Source organism: Emys orbicularis, chromosome 6 (assembly GCF_028017835.1).
Source record: "Emys orbicularis isolate rEmyOrb1 chromosome 6, rEmyOrb1.hap1, whole genome shotgun sequence".
In the NCBI taxonomy this organism is placed as follows: domain Eukaryota; kingdom Metazoa; phylum Chordata; order Testudines; family Emydidae; genus Emys; species Emys orbicularis.
In genome coordinates, this window is record NC_088688.1 from 95007351 (window position 1) to 95029975 (window position 22625).

Below are 22625 nucleotides of genomic sequence, written 5' to 3' on the forward strand. Positions count from 1 at the left end.
GCCGTGGCGCCCAAGCGGCAGCAGCAGCGGAGGTGAGCTAGGGTGGCCGGGGCACATTTTTAGGGGTGGCATTCTGGCGCCGGCCATGCCGCCCCTAAAAATGTGCCGCCCCAAGCACCAGCTTGTTTTGCTGGTGCCTAGAGCCGGCCCTGGCTCCAACTACCGAGCCGACAATCACCCCGTGACTCTGATAGAGAGAACGGCAACCGAAAGGACAGGTTGCGCACGCGTGTCGGGAATCCGCGTAGTAAGGTGGGCGCATGTGCTACACAAAGGCCATGGAGCTGCGCATGCACATCTGGAATCGGGGGTCACCGTGCGCATGCGCATCTGGAGTCCCAGGAGGGGGGAGCGTGCAAGAGAAACAGTCTCTTCTTTAACTCTTCCTGTGCCGGGCGCCGTCGACTCGGCGGCGGTTACTGGTACTGGTGGCGCGTCCTGACGCTGCAGCTTCGGCCCGCCATCACGTGGGCGTGACGCACCCGGGAGAGGGGCGGAGAGACCGCAGGTGAGTGGGGGGCCCCGGGACTCCTGCGCTAGTGGCGGGGAGGGACCGCGGAGACGCGGCTCCTTGCGGCGCAGCCTGGGGGCCGCTCCCCTTCCCCCCCCACCGCCCGGGGCGCCGCAGCGGGGGGTGGAGTGGGGTGAAGGTGCGTACTGGGGGCGTGTGTGAGACCGCCAGGGCTCCCCGCCTCACATTGTTTCTCTCTCCAGGCTGCTCTGTGGTGGCAGTGGCTGGCGATGGCCCAGGCTCCCATGGAGGAGGAGGAGTGTCCCGAGCTGATTCCCATAGAGGATCAGGAGGTTGCGGGAGAAGAGGCTGAACTCAGCCGCGGCACCAAGATCCCAGTCACTATCATCACAGGCTATTTAGGTAACCAGCTCACCTAGCAGCACTAAACCTCGAGCTTCCTCTCTGGGGTCTTTACAAAGCAAACCCGCCCTATTATGTGCTTTTTACCGCTGCCCTAATAGCGTTCCATACAAAACCAACATTTGCCTGGTTTTATGCACTGCACAGTGACTTCAGTGGGTGTATGGGGTGGAATTTGACTGTTCGTATTCTTCTTGAATAGAACAATCTGTGGTATGAGGAGCACTACTCCAAACAAACCATGCAGCCATCTTCCTAGTATTCTATATTTCATGACAAAAAGAGCGTATAACTACATATCTAACATCAGTTCTGATGTTCCTCTAAGCTACTGTTGTCATGTTTTCAATTTACAGTACAGACAGTACAGACTTGGTCTCATGGCACCACTATCTATAGAAAATACTTCTGTCACAATGTGTTTGCAGAATCATTTTGGAGAGTTAAATGAGCTTCTGTGGTTATTCTTATAAAATAGCTCATAAGTCCTGACCTGCACAGTTAGGGATTGTCTACACAGCAAGTCACTGCATGGCAAGCCCAGAGTGTGAATCTACAGCCAAGCTGCCCTCTGGGACTTTCAGTGTGCTGTAGGAGTGTCCACATGGGACATTACTGTGCTGCAAGCTGGTTCACGTCCTGGCTTGCTGTGCAGTAATTTGCTATATAGACAAACCCTAAATTGGACTGACTGCTACGGCTGGAAAGCCATTTTGTTCCATGAAAAGATGAGTACTAAGATTACATGAGTAAGCACTCGAAATGTGATGCAAGTGTTTAAATGGATGTCTTGCATGACCGGTTGTGTAACTGACCAAGGCCAGGTCTACACTACCACGGTAGTTCGACGGCTGGCAATCGAAGTTCCGGGTTCGATTTATCGCGTCTGGTCTGGACGCGATAAATCGATCCCGGAAGCGCTCACCGTCGACTGCGGTACTCCAGCTCGGCGAGAGGAGTACCGCGGAGTCGACGGGGAGCCTGCCTGCCGCGTGTGGACCGCGTCTGAACCGCGGTAAGTTCGAACTAAGGTATGTCGACTTCAGCTACGTTATTCACGTAGCTGAAGTTGCGTACCTTAGTTCGAATTTGGGGGGTTAGTGTAGACCAGGCCCAAGAGCTTTTGACACCTTTTGAAAAAGTGCACTGCAAAATTGTATGAATGCAGTATTGCCAACCCCAAGCGTTCAAAAATCATGAGATAGGTCCCCAAAAACTGAGATTGGTTTAAAAATCACAGAAAGGACATTTAAAAAAAATTCTGTTTCAAGAGAGCCAATACAGAATTTTTTTATTTCCCAGCTCTTAGGAAAGGGTATTGTCCGAGTCAGTGAAACTGATAGCCTTTCAGAAGTGGCAGAATGCCCCGCTGCTCTGCTTCTTCACCAACCACCTTCAATATGATAATTATACTTGTTTTTTCCCCCAAAACATAGTGACCTAGAGAGGTGACAGTTGCTCCATAGTTAAGGTTGCAACTCAGTTTATGTTTATAAGCCCAATTTTGGCCTCTCACTCTCAGATTCACAGAAACCCATACAGGGCTCAAAACTTACATTAGATCTAGGGCTGAGGTAAAAATTGTCTGTAAAATTGAAGTGACAATGGGTATCACAATTCCAAAAATCCATGGAAGATTTTTGCCACCTTTATAGCCCCCCCCCCCCCCCCCAAAAAAGACGAAACCAACTCTACTGAACTTGCCTAGCTGAGTTCTCATGCCTAGGACTAAAATTTAGTTGCTTAGTATGAAATTAACAACATTTCTTTAGAAACAATGCTATAAAACATCTACTTCAGCAGTATTGATATAGAATAACAAATTACTGCTGGGAACCTAAACTTTCATTTAAAAAAAAAAAGTTTTCAGCCCAGTTCATTGCAAAAATAGATAGAAATGTAATCTCATTGTTAAGAAGGCTTATCAAATGGGGAAAGAGATAATTTTATAACAAAAGGTTTGCCATGGGTGGGAAGAGACTGGTGAGCCCCTTAAGACTTGTAGGGCATGGAGGGACCTCAGTAAGGCTTCTAAGATTTATGTGAAGTGCTACAATAATCCCCTGGGTTCTCTTCCAAGTACTACAAATAATTTTTAAAAAATGAGGGGCATAATTTAATTACAAATATAAAAATAAAATGTAATGCTTCTGAAGGTATCAAATCAGAGAATGAGTACTAGCACTCCATTGGGTGTTAATTTCTAAAAAGTATATTTCAGGAGCACGGTGGTAACATTGAATTTAAAAATTCTCCTTATACTTTATTTTTGATCTACTGAAATTTGTGCTGTTTTTTAGGTGCTGGGAAGACAACTCTTCTTAATTATATTTTGACAGAACAACATAGCAAAAGAATAGCAGTTATTCTAAATGAGTTTGGAGAAGGTATGTAATGCTACAGAAATATTGTATAGAAACAAAAATTGGGGAATACATAAGCATTTTCCTGTTTTGTTAAGAAATGCTTTAGGAAAGTAAACAATTAAAGGCAGACAAATGGTATAATGGTGCCTGGATTGATATCTAAATTGATTGTTCCCCAAGCTAAGGCTATCTGACTGGCTTATGCAGTTTCCCAGCAGTGTAAAATTGAGACCATGTCCTCAATAAGCTTGTACATGTGGGATGAACACTACAATAAAAATTCAAAAGTTTGCTTATAGATTTGGGATGTGTCAATTCCCTTTTGTTCAAAAGAATGCTAGTAGACATTGCTGTTCAACTAACATTGAATATGAAGAACTTGCACAAGACCAAACTAAAGAGAAGATTAGTAGTGTAATAAATCAAGCTTCCCTAGCAAGAAATGTGTCAAATGACTGTAATAGAGCTTGCAACTGTTGAAGCTGGACAATGAGATTCCTTCACTTTTTCCAGTAATTTAGTACTATTTTTTTTTAATTTTAACTGATTACTTTGCTTTTATATGGCTGTTGATGATGAAGAAATATAGTATTGAGAACCTGTGCAATCCCCCACCCTACTATAATGATGTTGACAAGTTTCCATCTTCATTATAAAAATTCTTGCTATGGACAACTCAATTCATAATCTGTGAGTGGAGTCGAGAGAAGATTATTTCTAGTAGTAGTAGACAAAGCACTGAGTTGGGAGTTAAGAACCATGGAGTTCTAAATCTAGTACTGCCAATGACTTGCTAATTGGCCTTAAGCAAGTGTCACAACCTCTCAGTTAATGTCTGCAGTTTTAAAAATGTGTAAGAGTTAAGTATTAAACCATTTTTCTTTGTCTCATACATAAATTCAATTTGTCTGCATCATAAATGACTGTCATACCACTTTGAATGCCTCACCTCCATTCCACCTACGCATTCAAATAAATGGGTAATACTTCTACTTTTGCAAGTTTATTTTTTGTTCTTCATAGGATGATTTGGCCTGTAGACCTTAAATTTGCCTAATATAAAATGATTGCTTAAACTAAGTATAATGTCTAAAGAATTTGTCAGGAAGGTTTGATGAGAACGTAGAACACAAATAAAGCTCAGAAATCTACCCCGTTTGAATTTTTCTCATCTTATTTTTCAGGTATTGTTGCACGTTTGTAGGTTTATAATGTGCTACTTATGCCCTTCCTGTATTTCTAGGAAGTGCCTTGGAAAAATCCTTGGCTATAAGTCAAGGTGGAGAACTCTATGAAGAATGGCTGGAGCTCAGAAATGGTTGCCTGTGCTGTTCAGTAAAGTAAGGAATATTTTGTGGGGGTGGTTTATATAAACATTAGGACATGGGTGGCCAACCTATGGCTCCGGAGCCACACGCGGCTCTTCAGAAGTTAATATGTGGCTCCTTGTATAGGCATTGACTCTGGGGATGGAGCTACAGGCGCCATCTTTCCAATGTGCCGGGGGGTGCTCACTGCTCAACCCCTGGCTCTGCCACAGGCCCTGCCCCCACTCCACCCCCTCCTCTGAGCCTACCATGCCCTCGCTCTCCCACCCCACCTCAAGCCTCCTGCACGCCACGTAACAGCTGATCGGGAGGTGCGGGGAGGGAGGGGGAGGTGCTGATTGGCAGGGCTGCCGGTGGGCGGGAGGCGCTGGGAGTGGGGGGAAGGGGGGAGCTGATGGGGGGAGCTGCTGACTTATTACTGTGGCTCTTTGGCAATGTACATTGGTAAAATTCTGGCTCCTTCTCGGGCTCAGGTTGGCCACCCTTGCATTAGGAGTAAGCTTGGGGTTTGCTCTCTCTTCTTTAAATTTAATTTTTTCACAGTCCATCATGTATACCTGGATATTTGATAGGCATTAGGTATATCATCTACAGTGTTTTTTTTTAAAAAAAAAAGCTAAATGATGTTGAACTTCTTGCTGTTCTATATATTTTTTTTAATGCCAGAATCTTTGAATTAACTTGTGTTTTCTATTTTGGTATTTTATTACTTTGTATCATAATTGTTTCACATACTTGCATCAAATGTTGACTGACTTATTGGGGTGGAAGAATAGTTAAATATCTATAAACAACTACCGAAAGACAAACTCTCACTCTCAAAAGGAATGTGTGTTCTACTGATAGTATTTCAGAAACTGAGCACAGTGGTTTATTAGAAGTCAATAACAACATATAAAATAGAATAACTAATTAGTACAATATGCCTTCCATAAGATATTCAAATGTTGTATTTTGGAAAGTAGCTCATTTGAAAGGTTTTGCTTATTAGATAAAACTATAACTAGCTGAATTGTAGAGCCCCCTTGTTTAGCCTATTATTTTTAATCTAATATTAAGAGAGCGATCCCAGGGGTTTCTCTTGTCCCAGATGAAATTGCAAATGTTGATTCCTATCAGTCTGCAGTCACCCATGGAAACAGTTACTGAAGGTTTTATTGCCCCTAATATTTTCCTGCCCTATGAGCCTTCATGTTCTACCTTGAACACACATGTTCCGTAATAACTTGCAGACAACAATCATGCTTAACCTCAAGAAGGTGGTGGAGGAGCTTCAAAACTGAGGGAAGACATGCCTTAGAGTTGTCAAGGAAATGAACAGTATATTGATTAAATTTGCTGATGGTATGGCGGGAACTCAGTAAGGCTGAGTTCCCTCCATAAAAGCTACAAACACCAGTGAGGTTAGAGAAGTAATACTTAAAGACCTAGAACAATTCGAATTTGAAAATGCCATAACATAGCACACATAATAATGAAATTCAGTGTTGGTGGGTGGGAGGAATACAAGATAATCTATGTGAAATAGGGTTGGGGAATCCAAAATACAGATACTTGATAGGCAGAAACCTGGAAATCAGTAATCCTGAAAAAGACATAGGAATGATAGCGAACAGCAAATTATACATGAGTTTGCAGTGTGGAGGATTTTTGGTTTACATTGCCTAAATGTAGTTTTGGCCATATATATATGGAGGCATCACATCAAGGAGCAGGAATAGTGACCACATCTGCAATATGCCCATCTTTTTGTTCTGTTTACAGCGTCTAGCACAATGGGGCCCTGGCTCATGACTGGGGCTTGTTGGCACTACCGCAGTACTAATAATACTGTGTTCAGTTGTGGGCATCTACTGTCCAGAAACATGAAGAACCTATTGGAGAGCGTTAAGAGAACCCAAATGATCAGGGGTTGGAGGGATTGATTTGAAGAGAGTTTTAAGAGATAAGAATATATTAATATAACTTGCCGAAGATTACTGTGATGGAGACATAACTCTACAAATATTTGAAGAGAGTAAAAGTAAAGGGCGAGAAATTAAGGGTATATTAAATAAAGAGGTGAAATTATGGTCATAAATATAGACCCCAATTAGTAAGAACTTTTTGACAGTGAGACCTGTTAGGCTGTAGAGTAGTCTCCCAGTGGAAATTGTATAAGCTTTAACACTTGGAACATTTTAAACTTGCTTGGACAAAGCAGTAGAAAAGGTACTGTAAGTGACATCTTGTATTGACAGGGAGACAGACTGGATAACCTACTAGGTCTTTTCCTTTTTTAATATCTGTCACACTATGAATGCTGATGCATGTAATTAACATGTTGGATTCTTTTCATAACACTAATTGGGATGTACAGTAACACTTTTGTTGAGTCACTAATAATACCACACCAACTCAAAGCGGCACCAGACCCTGCCAGAACAACAGATGCAAAACCTGCAGACATATTTCCACTGCTACAATGATCAACACTCCCCACAACGCACCTTTCAAGATCCATAGGTCATATGCACACCTATCACAATGTGTGGTACACCTCATCTAGTGCACTAAATGCCCCAATAACAACTATGTGGGTGAAATCAGACAATCACTACGCTCTCAAATGAACTCACAGAGGAAAACAATAAAAGACAAGCACCACATTATCTGCGGGTGAACACTTTTCACAAAGGGATGACTGTCTAGCTGACCTATCAGTTCTCATCCTCAAAGGAAACCTGCACAACACTTTCAAAAGATGAGCCTAGGAGTTTAAATTCATAACTTTGCTAAGTATCAGAGGGGTAGCCGTGTTAGTCTGAATCTGTAAAAAGCAACAGAGGGTCCTGTGGCACCTTTAAGACTAACAGAAGTATTGGGAGCATAAGCTTTCGTGGGTAAGAACCTCACTTCTTCTTGCATCTGAAGAAGTGAGGTTCTTACCCACAAAAGCTTATGCTCCCAATACTTCTGTTAGTCTTAAAGGTGCCACAGGACCCTCTGTTGCTTTTTATAACTTTGCTAGATACTAAAAATCATGGATGGAATAGAGACACTGGATTTATGGTTTATTACAACAATTTATAACCCACTAACAAGCTTCCCCTCCTCCCTTCCTTTCCCTATGACTGGAGGGGTGTTAATGGACCACTTCACCTTGAAAGTCCCTTGACATATATATTACCTAGTTATGCTAAACAATGTGTTTCACCTTGTATTTAGCTATGACACTCTGAGTAGGTTTCCCAGACCTGAAGAAGAGCTCTGTGTAGCTCCAAAGCTTGTCTGTCTCACCAACAGAAGTTGGTCCAATAAAAATATATTACCAAATAGTTAAAATAAGATAGAGGTTAAGTGATTTGTCTAAGATTGCACAGTGAGTTGGCAGTTCTGAGTATAAACTACAAATTCTAACTACCAGTCCCTTGCTTTAAGGATTAAACCACATTACCTTCCATATGAATAAAAAACATAAAACATATTCATATCTATTGTAGCTCCTGTAAAGGCTGCTCTAGTTTAAAACTTTTTTTTTATTTTTTTTTATTTTTTTACAGGGACAATGGCTTGAAGGCTATTGAGAACCTGATGCAGAAGAAGGGAAAGTTTGACTACATATTACTAGAAACCACTGGATTGGCAGATCCAGGTAGATAATTATATATTCATGATAGCCATGGTGAATATCCTGTTTTTGTAAGAAGGTTAGAAATCATTTTTTATTTGCTTGCATGGTATGCATTTTTATTTAGAATGTGTGATAGTGTGGTGTGTGTTCACATGCTTGACTGCAATACAAATTATGAAATTGGATCAGTTAAAGATTTTGTTGCACAAGCCAGAATAGAATCCAGTTTTCTCTCCTGCAGCAGTATGGGCTCTGAAGGCTAACAGGAGTAAAAAATTATAAAGTATTTTTCAGTGTGGCTCAGAATACGCAGGCAGCAAATATCAGATGTGGCAGTGAAAAGTGTGGTATGAAAACTGATGGCTCTGAGTAAGGAGGTGCTATTTTTATGTAACACTTTTCAGACTATTATGCTTTAATTATATATATTATGTATTATGGGGATTGTGAATGATGGACCTGTATTTTGTTAAGGCACAGCACATACTGTCAAACAGGCAAATGTATTATCTAAATGTGTGAATCAGATGAATATACAGAAACTTCCAGTTCGCAGCTGGTAGCACAGAGTTAAATATTGCTGAATTTGTAGACGATCTCTCATGCTGAATGTACATATATAGTTAGTTAATTTATTTTTTCCAGTCCAGTAATAAAATATGTCAACGATTCAATGGGTGCTGTTTATATTTTACTATACAAAAATGGCATGTATATGTTGATTTTAAAATTAAGGAAAACCATTTAAAAACAGTCTGCCCTGACCTCTGTTAATTAAAAACCTGTTGTTAGCCAAGAAAGTGAAGGAAATTCTTATTTCCCATTTAGGAAACTGACATTCTTCAGTCCAAAGCTAAATAATTGTCATGGTAAAGTAATTTTCTTTAAAAGAAAGGACATTGATTCAGCCCCTGTTACACACACATCCTATTTCAGTCAAATTGGAAAACTATTAAGGTTTTAGGGGGGAAAATCAATAGATATCAGGAAACCATTAGATCTTGTGGCCCTTGCTATATCTTGCATGAGTAATCACTGTAAACAGCTGACAGGTATTTCAGAGTTGACACAAAGTGATGCTTGGGGGACCACATCTTGTCAGTTCAGTTGGATGGCTTTAGACATTGGAATGAGTTCAGTTATCATTGTTTTTCCCTATATGTTTCATTCTTTTAGACAGCCCCTGTCACTAACTAGAGCCATGATGCTTTAAAAAATAAAATACTTTCATTGCTGTCAGCTTCTCCTCTTCATGTTGTGGCACTGTTACATGTTAAATCAGTTCATGTCAAAACAAATTATGTCGTCTTATTTATAAATATATAACATTTACTCTGAAGACACTAGGCCTCTTTTTGTAGTGGGGCTTTTCAGGAATAACCATGAATATTATACCCCTCTACCTTTTTCCTCTCAGAGCAGATATCTTTTGCGAAGGCTTTGACTTGTTAAATTTTATTGGCCGATCTTAGTCCACATGTTTTCAGGACTGCTTTTTATGCACAGGTTGAACATATTATTTCAGAGGCACATGTAATGCCTACCCTCCCACTATTATTTTTTTCTTCAAGGAAATGAAAATACTTTGTAATTAAATAGCATCTGTTTCTTCCAAGAATCCCATAGTGCTTTACAGAGTGAGGGATCAATTCTCCACTGATTTGTATAGTCATTGACTTCTCCAATATGAATGTGAAATGTTGCCAAGTCAGAATTCTCCACTCACACCATTGTATGCTTTGCAGAGGTATAAATGACCAAACAAGGTGCAAGGCAGTAGATAATCTAGCTCTTATAGCTGTATTACACTACCTATCTCTGAAGAGCATCCTCTTCTGGGGTGGAAATACCAACAGCTAATTAGTTCCAGCGACATGATGTACACACATGTATGTGAAAGGAAATATGAAAAATGCCATATCCAACGTAAACTACTGTGGGAATATAAATGAATATAAATATAAACCTGAGTCAGAATTGGGCCAGTCCACTAGTGCTAACACCTTTACTCTTACAAAAAGTACCTTAGATGTTTAATACAGCATTTTTTCATTTCAATGTTTAACCATCAGTAATGAAGCAAAATGTGTCATTGTTAAATATTGAAATTGAAGACTTAGAAAAACTATAGTGTTTGGTATCAACTCAACAAAATATTACTAGTTCAAAGGAAAGCTTTAATCTTCAATAATTAAACATTTTGTTTAATATTGATTTTATAATTAACTGTTATAAAATCAGCTTGGAAACCAGTTCATTCTCTTCCAAAGGAGTTTCACTAATGACATTTCAGAAAGATACTTGGCTCCAGTACCAGACTCAGAAATAATACCAAATTTAATTATTTTTAAAAAAATTACTAATTGTGACAAAAAATTCTTATTCTATTAACTTACCTACTGTTGGTTGAGGAAGAAATGGATGCAGCTTTTCTGAAGTGCAGTCAGCCTCTGGAATTTTTTTTTGGTCAGGTCTTGTCTGTACCTGAAAAGTGCACTGGTGTAATGAAATCAGTTTAAAAATGGATGTAGTGAAACCTCTGCAAACCTCTAATGTAGACGCACTAAACCAGTTAGTCTTGCTTGTATCAATTAAGCTTCAGTTACCAATTTAAGATACGTTGATACAAACTAGTATTACACTGGTTTAAATGCATCTAAATTGATGTTATTAAACTGCTGCACTTTTCTAGTATGGAACTCAGCGTGCTGTATTGGGTTATCTTCAACTGTGTCCCATGCTGCTTTCTCACGTGAAGAACTGGGCGGGGTATTAGGGAAGAAAGAGAGGTTCCTAGCAGACTGCATTAGGAACCAGCTCCTCTCAGAAGTCCTGATCCAACCTTTTTTCCTCTCACTGTAAATCCCTCCTTTCTCTCTGCTACTACATAATGGGGGTACCGGAAACTTGGAGTAGATAAGCTCACCCAGGGATAGCAGGGGAAGAGGGAACCAATGACAGTACCCTAGAAAACGGGGTTCAGTAGATAAAGGATCAGGGAAAAGGAGCAACAAGGCAAGCTGATGCTAAATGCATGGTTGGAGAGAGGTAAGAGAGCAGAATGATGAAAGTGTAGTCAGGAGTGTGAGCAGAGAAGAGAAAGAAGTGTGAGACTGTGTAGAAAATAGTGTAGAGGTTGAGGAGGATGAGCACAGGCCCTTACTTTGAACAAAAGGATGGAGCAGTTTTAGTGAAATGGCAGGGGTGCAAGGGGGGGAAAAAACACAGAAGAGAACTATAAAGAATTTGGAATTAAGAAATGTGGTTGCTGACGTGGTAGTCATGTTGAGGGGTTTCTTTTGTTTTGAATTTTTTTATTTTTATGATGCACCTGTTAGAGGTCACACAACTTAAGTGTTGCTATCACTGCTTTCAGGATTTACAGCAGCATCACTGCACCAAATATATGGTTGGAGAACCAACATTTTTAATACTTGATTTCATGTTCTTCTGGCATCAGGGGGAAAGTTGAAGAGTAGCAACTGTGAACAGGTGTGATTTAAAAACTGCTTAGAGATGAGTGTTTTCTGGTACATCATCCATCTTGCAACTAAATGTCTCGCTTGTTAGGTGCTGTGGCCTCCATGTTTTGGGTTGATGCTGAACTAGGAAGTGACATATATCTTGATGGTAAGAAAAAGTGTGTGTTTATCTTCTATAATACTTGTGAGGGGTTTTCTCCCACTTTAGTGTGAGTTATTTGGACAATTTCTTTTCAAGAAATAAACAAGTAGCTTGATTGCAGAGGCATGAGTGAAAATTTATTTGCTATTATTTATGTACGTTCATTATTTTCTCAATGAAATATATTTAAACCTTAAAAAAAATTTTTTACTGGACTTGTGCAAACATGCCAAATTCTGAAGTCAAAGGTAGTGATGACTCTTAATTACATAGGCACTACTTTTCATCATGATAAACTGTCCGTAAGCGGAAAACAGTGTGTGTGAGCAGATACCTGTAACACTGTATAGAAGCATGTAAAACAGTTACTAATGATATGATTTATGGAATTTCTTCTTGCCATTACAAAATCTGGTTGTATTGGTGGAATTCACTTTCTTTGGTATCAGTTGTATCATTGAAACTATTCCACAGTACTGGCCACTTAAAGAATTTCTGGATCTGGCTAGAGTAGGAAATTCTGAAACTTGTTACTTATCTATATATCCCATCTTTGGTTGGTTTGTTTTTTTCCTCCTCTCAATCTCTTTCTTTAGCACTCTTGTTCTCTGTACCCCTTTCTTTCTCTTGCACCAATTGGTGAGCCTCTCAAAAATATTCAGTGTGTTGTAGTCGGGCTTATTTTGTTCACATTTTTACTTATTTTCTCAACATTCTTCTTAAAAAATATATATTTCTTTTGGGCGGTCTGAGAGAGCCTGTCTGCTCAATAACATAGGCCACCAAGAACACAGTGCCTTCCATTGTCTTTTCTCTTAACTGGCTCCCCCATTGAATACTGATTCAAATGCATAGTTTTGGTCCTCTGTGGGCTTGGTCCAAGTTACATGAGGGGCCACCTCACCTTCTGTTCTTGTTTACCTCCTTTGCCAGCTGTGTTCCACCACCAGACTTGAGTGACGCTTGTGTGTGGCAGGAGATGGTTCTCTTGGCATGTGGCTGTGTATCTGGAAGTTGCTCCCAGAAATGATCAGAATGACCATGCTCCTCACTTCCTTCAGAATACTACTCCTATAACACCACCACAACACCTTTCCCCACATCCAGCCCCTGCGGACTGGAACAAGGAGAAAGATGCATCTGTATTATGTGTACACCTCACCATTTTGGTAGTCACTTACATACCACAGTGGATGAGCACTATATAAAAACCTATATAATTAGGAAACAATTATAATATTTTTAGCCAGATTGGTGAGAGTTTTGCAAGGTTATAAGTGACTGAAAGTGGGATTAGAATAAAAACTCTTGTGTAACCTTAACTATTGAGGTTGCTGCTGCCCCTGTAATTATTCAAGAAGCTAACATACTCTTAGCAGTTTTCAGTTTATTTCTTAATCCGTACTCTTCCTTCTAAATGTCATTTACAAACTTTTTTTCCCCAGGTATTGTGTCTGTTGTTGATGCTAAGTATGGACTGCAGGTAAGATAGTAATATTTAAAAAAATACTGTAAACCAAAACAGTACATAGAAGTAATGGTCTTTTACATGTTTTGTTTATGGGTTAACTTCTAATATGCTAATTCTTGGGGTGTGTGAAGCTATGTTGCAATTGCAGTTTCATAACAAATTGCAGCATTGTTTCATCCAGATAATCGCAAGATAATCTTCTTTCCCTTTTAATGTAATGCTTTATAGGTGAACAAGAAATAGTGTTACACAGTAGTTCACAAGCTGTTGTCTGCAGAGCTCTTCTCTGCTGAGAACTGTTAGGTCAGGTGGTACTTGTTCCTCTTAGTCTCTAGCAATTTATACAGATACCCAGGCTCTTCATTGCAAACAGGAGCTTAGATGACTGTAAAATTGGCTGGAAAGATGAAGATTCCCTCTTTGGTCCCAACCAACAATCAGTGCTACTTTTAAAGGAAAGAGGAGCTGATCTCAGGGACTGGAATAGGCAGTCATCAGTGGGATTAGAACTGCTATTAGAAAAAGAGTATCTAGGGGAATAGGAAGAAGGGAGCAAGGCAGTATGTACAAAGGTGAAGAGAGCCAGGACGCCAGACATATATTCAGTTTAATGGAGGACCATACAGCAAGAAAGTGGAGGAGGAGAGGACCAGGTGGCAGGCAAACATGTATGTGGCGGGAGAGAGGACCAGAGGAGATAGGAAAGAGAACTGAAATGAGAACAGTTGGTACTGTGACTAATTTCAAAAAGGCTAAAACTTTTTGGATAAAGAGAGCTAAAAATACATGGTTTTCAATTTTAGACAGCGTAATTGTCACAGGGATATTGTGAGATTGAGTGAAACGAGAGGTGGCCCACAATTATAAATGAAACCAGGTGCAATTAAGATGTGATCTACACTATGAAAATGTTTGAGTTTCCCTGATTTTAACATCTAGATACTTTCTCTGTTTTTAAGCATACTTAATGTTCTAGGTAAACTGAAGGATGGTGTTTAAAGAGAAATAAAAATATTAAGAGAGAATTCTTTCATTGATATCCTTGTTTGCTCTATGCTCCTTAGGGTGTTATGTCTACATTTTTGTGACCTTTGAGTGTTTTTATTAATATTCCAAAATCTGGTTAGAAAGGGTCTAATGTGGACAAAGCATGTGTGAGGGAGACAAATATGAAACATTGAGGTAAAACAATGGAAAAAACTATGATAAAATGTACTAACAGTAAAGTTTACAAAATTCTGTGGACGTTTTTTTCAGTGCTTTCAAAATACAATTGGTGAGGGAGAAATATAGAACAGTGGAATCAAAATAAAATTGCAAAGAATTGGCAAAATAGCTAGAGTACTTAAACTTTTAACACTATCTGTAAAGGATTAATTAAAGCATGCCATTTGTCATTAGTTCTATTTTCTGGATAGCTTCAAGAATAGTGAGGCATCATAAGGAGAGAAGTTGGAAACTTGTTTTAAACATTCCAAACATTAGATACATTTTACGAAAGGGAGTTAGAGGTACCCAGAGTGGAAGTTTATAATCTCTCTGATAATTCTGATAGAATTCTAGATGACCAGAAGCGCTTGGTCATCACATTCTGTTTCAGTAAGGCACAGTGTTCAGGACACTATCTTTAGATTGCATTGCTTTGCATTGCAAAAGTGTTTTATTATCCAAATAGAATAATTTAAAGCACTATAAATGTTATACATCTTCAAAAGCCTTTACGCACACCAGCCAATTCATCTTTATAACATTGTTATGAGATAAGTTTTAGTCTTTTTACTAAAGAAGAAACTGAGACAGAGAGATTATGTGATTTGCCCAAGGCCATACAAGAAGTGGCAGAGCAAGGATTAGTACCTTTTGATTCCCACACTTGTTTTCAATCCATTATGCTGGACGTTTCATTACTTGCAAAATGCTGATTTTTGGTTTTCCTTTATATTGAAGCAAAACTAATTTCATTGTACAGAGCAGAGTCATGTATATCCCTGAATACTATAATTGTTTAATTTCTGGGTTTAGTGGATGTTCTTACATTTGTTGAGTACAGTGCTAACAACAGTAAGAAGTTTTGAAATAATACATAGTAAATGTTTAACATCTGTGCTAGCCTGAAGAAACTTCTTATATTATTAAATCAATAAACCAGCGCAAAACTGACATACTGTCAGGATAATAGAAACTTTAAATTTTCTCAGTCATACGCTAGATAAATAACTTTTGCTTTGTATAAAGAATTTGCTAACTTGTCCATTTCTTTTGGTTGCAAAGCCTGACCTCAGCAGCTACTTGTGATTCAAAGAATTCTGAAGGCAATACAAGTAATGACACTGGGATAATAGGCAGCAATTTAAGGGTGTCATGCTTCACAGACCCAACCCATCACAAGAAGAGCTAAGAAATAGTACCCTGTGGCCAGCCAGCCAAATTGAAACTGAAGTGGTAATTGATATCATGGGCTATCACTCTAATGGGATTGTCACCCAGCAATCTGAAATATTCATTTTTTAATCATGGGCAAACGATTGGACAACTTGAAATGACAGTTCTCTGCTGTCAGGACCTGACACTCAGGCCACTGACATTGTTCTTTTCAGAGCTACAAATCTGACAGCATTTAATGCAATAGAATCAATGAGTAGCGAGTTACAGAGAGAAGGTCAGAAGAGAGGTTTCATTCTAGTCCTCCTGTTATTGCACAACCTGTTTAAACAATTCAGTTAGAAAACAGTTTTGACTTAAAAAGCTAGGGGAAAACATAGATGGGATTTTATGCAATGGGATTTTTTTAGGACCAAGTCATGTTAGATGTCTAACCAATCTATTTGAAAGAGTAGTTTCCTATTTCTTTTAAAATTGATGTGCATGCCATGGAATTTATTTCCACCTTAAATCAGCAGTTTTTAAAAACCAAATCAATTTTAAAATAGTATAGTTGATTGTTGGGTCAGCTGAGAGCACAGATAATGGGATAATCACAATCCTGTGGAACTATCACAGGCTCATCAGACATGAATTCTTGTGCATCCCAATCCTTTGAAAAAGAAATTATGACAGGCTTACTGGGTGATGGTGACCTACCCATGCAGACCTGGGGCAAAAGTTAAAGATATAACTTGTCACCTGATAAGCAAAATTTAATTAAAACAAAAAAGCAAAGTGGTAGATGCTAATGCATGATTTCCCCCAAAGTAGTTTAATAAACCTTAGGCATCTTGCAGTTACCTCGATAACTAACTTACTATTTGTTTGAAATATACATTATTACTCTTTTTATTTAGCTTTTGATCTTAAAATACCTAATTTTTCTCTGTAAGCTAATGCACAACATGGATTCTAATGCTTTTTTACCTCACAATAAACCTAAACATTTAAACAAAAACTGTCAACAGCTCAGCATTCTACAGTAATCCTACAATAATAAACAAAAGAAAAATGCTGGTAAAGAAACAGATTTGAACTTAAGGAAAGAGTGGATGTCTGTTTTTTACCATCACTTTGTTTATATAAATAATAAAGATGAGTTGAGGCATACTAATACTCTAGATATTATCCCCCCTTAATTTCTTGAATAATGTATCTAAAACTGATTTTTACCTTGATTTTGATGCATGTTTAAATGGATATTTGTTACATGAATACTCTTGATGTAATAATTGTTTTTAATCTTTGTTCAGCATTTGACAGAGGAAAAACCTGATGGCCTTATCAGTGAAGCAACTAGGTATTGGTATAAAAACTATTAATATAAAATTGGTAAAAGTTAGCAACTTCAGTGTGTTAAATGTTCATAGGAAGCGAAAGTCATCCCAGTGCATTTGTTCACTGTCGACTTAAGATCTAGGGACAAGGTGAGTGAGGCAATATCTTTTATTGGGCTAGCTTCTGGTGGTGAGAGACACAAGCTTTCGAGCTTACACAGAGTGTTTCCCAGATCTTGAAGAAGAGCTCTGTGTAAGCTCAAAAGCTTGTGTCTCTCACCAATGGAAGTTGGTTCAGTGAAAGATATACCTCACCCACCTTTTGTCTCTAATATCTTGGGACCAACATGGCTACAAAAACACTGCATACAGCTTAAGATCTAGTCAGTTTGTTTAAAAAACCCAAACAACCTTCCTTCCCCTCCGCCCCCCCCCCCACACAAAAGTAGTTTCAGGTGCTGCACCTGCACTTTAGTCCCCCTTCCAGCATCTGGATTTTACAATCCTATCTTCTTTTTTTTAAAAAAAGTTCCATAGGAATGGCAGGGGGAACTGCCTGTATTGTTAAATAGGCTATGTACAACATTTTGTCAGATGCCCAAAGTAAACTGAAAAGTAAAGAAATAAAGAGGTTTACTTTAAAAACAGCTTTAGAATTTTTTAGTGTTGCTTAATATCTTGAATTCAGACTGTAAGAGGGACTAAGTGGTTCATAGATTGCCTATCCCAAAGTACTAGGGATCTAAAAGATCTCAGTTTAATCCTCTACACTGGAGTGAGCATTATTTTGCATAGCCTCATCTGCTGTTGCTTTTTTCTTGTAACATACCAGTGCAGCTCCAGTAGTGGTGGTAACAGTGGGACCACTAGTGTAGACAGGCCACTGGTATTTTAATCACTATCTAATCTTGACCTGCTTTGCACAGAGTCAATCAACATGGTTATTAAAATGCTGATGATCTGACTTTGCTGGTGATATCATCAGTAGGAAATTTGGAAGAAAAATGCTAGTGCATTCATAGTTTTTGAAGAGTAAGATACATACAGAATTTACGAGTACAGTGTTAATGAAAAAAGCTTTGTCCTTAACGCTGTAATTTAAAATAAATTGTTTTAATGCAATAATTTTACGAAGAAGTTGCAAGAAATGTTTTTAATAGCAGAACACTCCCTGACCCTGTCAACAATGCAGTACATCAGAAAGTGTTACGTGGTCCGACTGATACATTGATTGGTCTCCTAATTCAATACAGACTTCCTTGCTTTGGTCATGATACACCCTTGTTTTTTAGGGCATGGGAAATGTGGTAACTTTGCATTGTGGAAAATGAATGTATACATTTTAGTCTTCTCTTTTATTTTGTCTTCCTGTGTAGGCAGGTTGCACTAGCTGATCTAATAATCATCAATAAAACAGATTTGATTTCACAAGAAGAACTGAATAAAATAAGAACAGCTGTCAGGTATGAAACTGATAGTATGAACAGTTTTTTGTTTATATATAGACTTCTGCTTCTTATGACTGGCACAGGGATTGGCGATTGCATGATTACCATGACACAAATTATTTGCTCACAGGAGAGAGAAAGATTAAATAGTGTTCCAATACAATTACGTACTTCCACAAATCTTGGTATTTTGCATGTGGTGATTGCTGTGCACCATCCTTATCTAGTAACTGTATAACCCCTTTTTAACTTTTCAGACTTCAGATTTTTTGTATAAATACTTAAATATTTCTAAAGATACCTTTACAAATAATTAATAGATATCTTGGGAGGCAAGAAATAATTATCATTTGTGAGTAAATGAACAAGTAACCTGGACAAGATTAGTGGTTAGAGGTGTAGGCAAAAATATCTTCTGCTGCCAGCACAATACCCCCACATCCTGTGAGAGGAACGAAAAAACACACACCAAAAACGGAGTTTGAAAAAGTCTTTTCCCATTTCACCGCTTTAACTAACAAAATGTCCTAAATAAAAGTAAAAATGTTTAGGCCCAGCAACATGTACTAAGGGGGAAATTTTGCTTGAATAAAATCTGTCCTCTGTAACAGTAGTCCTCTGTCATGGATAGTGAATCTCCTGGCAAGCTGAGAGAGAAATAAAAATGGAGATTGCTATGGGGTTGTACAACAGTTTAATAACAGAGTTGGATTATTACTCAGGAGTTCCTGGTTCTCATTTCCCTGCTTAGTTCACTACATTATGGAATTTTAGTCACATCTAATGTCTCCTTTTTTCCCCACCCTTTTTCAGGTCAATAAATGGACTTGTCAAAATTTTAGAAACTCAAAGATCAAGGTAATATTTAGTGTTGGGCAGTATCACTTGCTGCCACTTCCTATTTTTGTTGTGACAAATTGCTGTATATTTTTTAGTTCTATTCATTTTAAAGGAAAACTATTTAAATAACTCCTTGCCTATTTTACTGTCAGCACTTTAGATTAAAACTAACCCCTTTTTAAAAAAAAAGTCTTATGCTGTTTGCTTTCTCTTTACATTTTTTCAGCTTAGAAATTGAAAATATACTATCAGTTTCCAGTTAGTCAGTTCCAGACTTTGTAAGGTTTAAATGCATATATTCAAAGAAAATTAGGAGTTTTTAATCAACATTGGAATGCTAAAAAAATAAAATCCTTATTATACTTGTATTGGGTTTAGATTTTGCAAAAACTTAATTAAATTTTGGGCTAAATTTGACCTGACAGTGGCTTTCAGTTATTGAGACTGTCTGCACTAGCAATGCCATTGGAGGAGCATCACTGGTTGGAAAAGTGCTAGGGTAGACACAGCCAAGATGGCTCTGATACATTGCAGCAGTTGGCAATCTTGCTGTAATTGAGGCTTATATGTAGAAATCTCTAGGTCATTTACATAGCTTTTCAGTGATGTGGTACCAGTTGTCATGTGACACATCACTGAGAAGGCCTAACAGGCCAATGTTAAACTCTAATCACATGTATTGTGTAAAGCTCTTTATGCCTCTTCCAGGTTTGATTTAGTGGGACCTAGAAATAAATTGTGCCTGCAAAATTGTTTTGAAAGATATGTCAAAATAGTCACAATACAAGAAGTAAGTGGCTTTATTCTTTCATATTTTTGATAGGCACTCTGGTTTGAATTCCTTATTAGACAAATGAAAAGGTTGTATTTTTTTAACAAAAGACTGTCTCTCCCACCTCACATGAAGCTCTCAGTAGAAAGTGTCTATTCTGATTCAATTATGGATTAATCGAATGGACTGAGTGAAGTTGTGACAAAAGCATGCTCTTGAAACATGCCATTTAGGGTTTAGTAACTTGTATATGAAGTACAAGTACACCTCTACCTCAATATAACGCTGTCCTCGGGAGCCAAAAAATCTTACCGCGTTATAGGTGAAACCGCGTTATATCGAACTTGCTTTGATCCGCCGAATTTGTGTTATATCGGGTCGCGTTATATTGGGGTAGAGGTGTACCACACATTGAAGTGCTGGAATAAGGCTAGATACTCGTCATAAACCTTTCAAATGCAGTTATCAGTAAATATTCAAAAATGCAGATGGGGACTCTACATTTCAATACAGGTCGAAATAGATTGAGCACAGATGACTGTGGTTTTCTACTCCAAGTGTTTTCCCTACTAACACTGGCATATAGGTATTTGTGCTGTTGAATATAACTTCTCATTATTGTTTCCTTTGTTTATAGCAATATTATGCACTAGTATAGTTTTCATCAGAAGATGTGTGCCCATTGAAGGGCATTATTTACACTACAGTATTCCTTGAGCTCCTAAAAAAGGGCAATGTGGGTGTTGCAGCACTGGTAGCGGCTCAAGCTAGCCACCGAAACTCAGACCCAGGGTCTCAGCGGGGCTTGGGCTCAGGCAGCTAGCCCGAGCTGCCATCAGTGCCACAATGTCCACACTGCTATTTGTAGCATGCTAGCTCAAGCCGAGCTAACGTGAGTCTGTCTGCTTGCATTGGGAATCACACTTCTCAGCTGCAGTGTAGACATGATGTAGAGATGCATGTAATATAGCATTTCATTTTTATTACAAGTAGTGTTGAAATGATCATTCTACTCTTATTAAATTAGGATTTTGAAATTACCGTATTTGAACTATTAACAATTGCTGTTGAAATCAACTGTTGCCTTCTGTTATGTACTTTGAAAATGAGCTGGGCAAATTTTGAAATGTTATACCTAAGCATACGGGACAGAGAAAGCACTTATTGCTCTGGTGCATAACTATATTGTGCCCATCAACAGGAAGTATGGCTGGACATCTCTGACATTTGATACAGTTGACTACCAAACTCTACTGTCCTTCCTTCACAGGCAGCATAGGGGCAGATAGAAATGGCTTAGGTCATTCCTCTCAGAATGAACCAAAGGCGTCCTTATTGGCAACTATTCCTGCATCTCCATGACTCACTTGGTTAGTCCCACAAGTCTGTCTCTCCTTCATTCTGTTGTTATCTATATGAAATAGTTGGGAGAGCTAGTGAGACAGCACAGGCCAACATGCCAGCAGTGGAGAGATCACACTCAGCTGTACATCCTTTTAATGTAAAGGATGCTATAATTTGCCTAGCTGAGATCAGTGCTTCTATGAAGAGGCACTGGCTGAAGCTGAACCCAGACAAAATTGAGATGATGCTGGTGAGAAGAAGAAAATGCTTTGAAGAAATCTCCATAACTACCTCATCAATTAAAGACATCTCTCATTTTATTGGTCTGAAGCTCTGGGATCCTCTTTCATTCTGCATTACATTTGGACACCCAACAGTGGCAAAAAATATGCACTTTCATCTGCGGGCATCCAAAAGATTTCACCTGATCTTGCCAGACTAATATCTGGCCATAGGCAGACCTAAGCTCAACTACTGAAATTCTCTGTATCTATGAATGAAGTTCTATGCCTTAAAAGGGCTAGTTCAGGCTGCAGCAGCCTGCCTGCTCAGCAGCATAGGTTCCTTGCAATACATCATCCCACTCTGCACTGGCTTCCTATTGAACACAGAGCCCAGTTCAACATCATTGTACTGTTTTTCAGAGCCCTGCATGGAGTTGTTCTTTTTTTTTTTTTTTGACCTTGGGCGATGACTTTTGTCAGTGGAACAAAGAAACTGTTGCTCAATAGGGGGAGAATTGTGGGTGTAGCAGACAGGAGCTGGCCCAAGATTGCCAGATGAAATAAGAATGACTAACCTCCCAGCATTCAGAACTAAATACAAAACATACACCTTTTCCCACACTCTCCCACGACAGTACCCTTACTTGCACCAACAGTCTTCTCTTGTGTTCAGTAATTATTAAAACCAAAACACAAACACACACAAAAACCCCGAAGCTTGCTTCTTACTAAGAGGGAAGGGGAAGAGAGGTTATTGCCATTCTTACTCATGGGAGGTGCGTAGATAAGACTCTGGTCGGTGCCAATATAGGAACATAGGTAGAAAGGCTTATTTTTTTTGATAGCACCATGGAATTTTATTAAATTTTCAGATGGTAGTGTGTCTGAGTTTATCTGATGGTCAGTGTTTGGATGCTTTACATTTCCAATAATGTTAATCTTGTTAACATGTCCATTGATTTCACTTATTTGAAATTCTGCTTGCAAGCTGTTCCTTGCTGGAAGTTTTCTGTCCTGCTG

The 22625-nt window shown here is 38.8% G+C and overlaps 1 protein-coding gene across 1 annotated transcript in view; it reads left to right on the top strand.

Annotated features, from left to right (window-relative positions):
• Window positions 1-301: 301 nt before the first annotated feature.
• LOC135880654 (zinc-regulated GTPase metalloprotein activator 1A-like) overlaps window positions 302-22625 on the top strand; it is a 45423-nt gene continuing 23099 nt past the window's right edge. The window contains exons 1-10 of the mRNA XM_065407006.1: window positions 302-508; window positions 715-874; window positions 3175-3261; window positions 4484-4580; window positions 8111-8202; window positions 11752-11811; window positions 13251-13288; window positions 16954-17000; window positions 18354-18440; window positions 19239-19283. Of these exons, the coding sequence (XP_065263078.1) occupies window positions 742-874; window positions 3175-3261; window positions 4484-4580; window positions 8111-8202; window positions 11752-11811; window positions 13251-13288; window positions 16954-17000; window positions 18354-18440; window positions 19239-19283 (686 nt within the window). The 5' untranslated portion in view covers window positions 302-508; window positions 715-741. The remainder of the gene's footprint in view (window positions 509-714; window positions 875-3174; window positions 3262-4483; window positions 4581-8110; window positions 8203-11751; window positions 11812-13250; window positions 13289-16953; window positions 17001-18353; window positions 18441-19238; window positions 19284-22625) is intronic.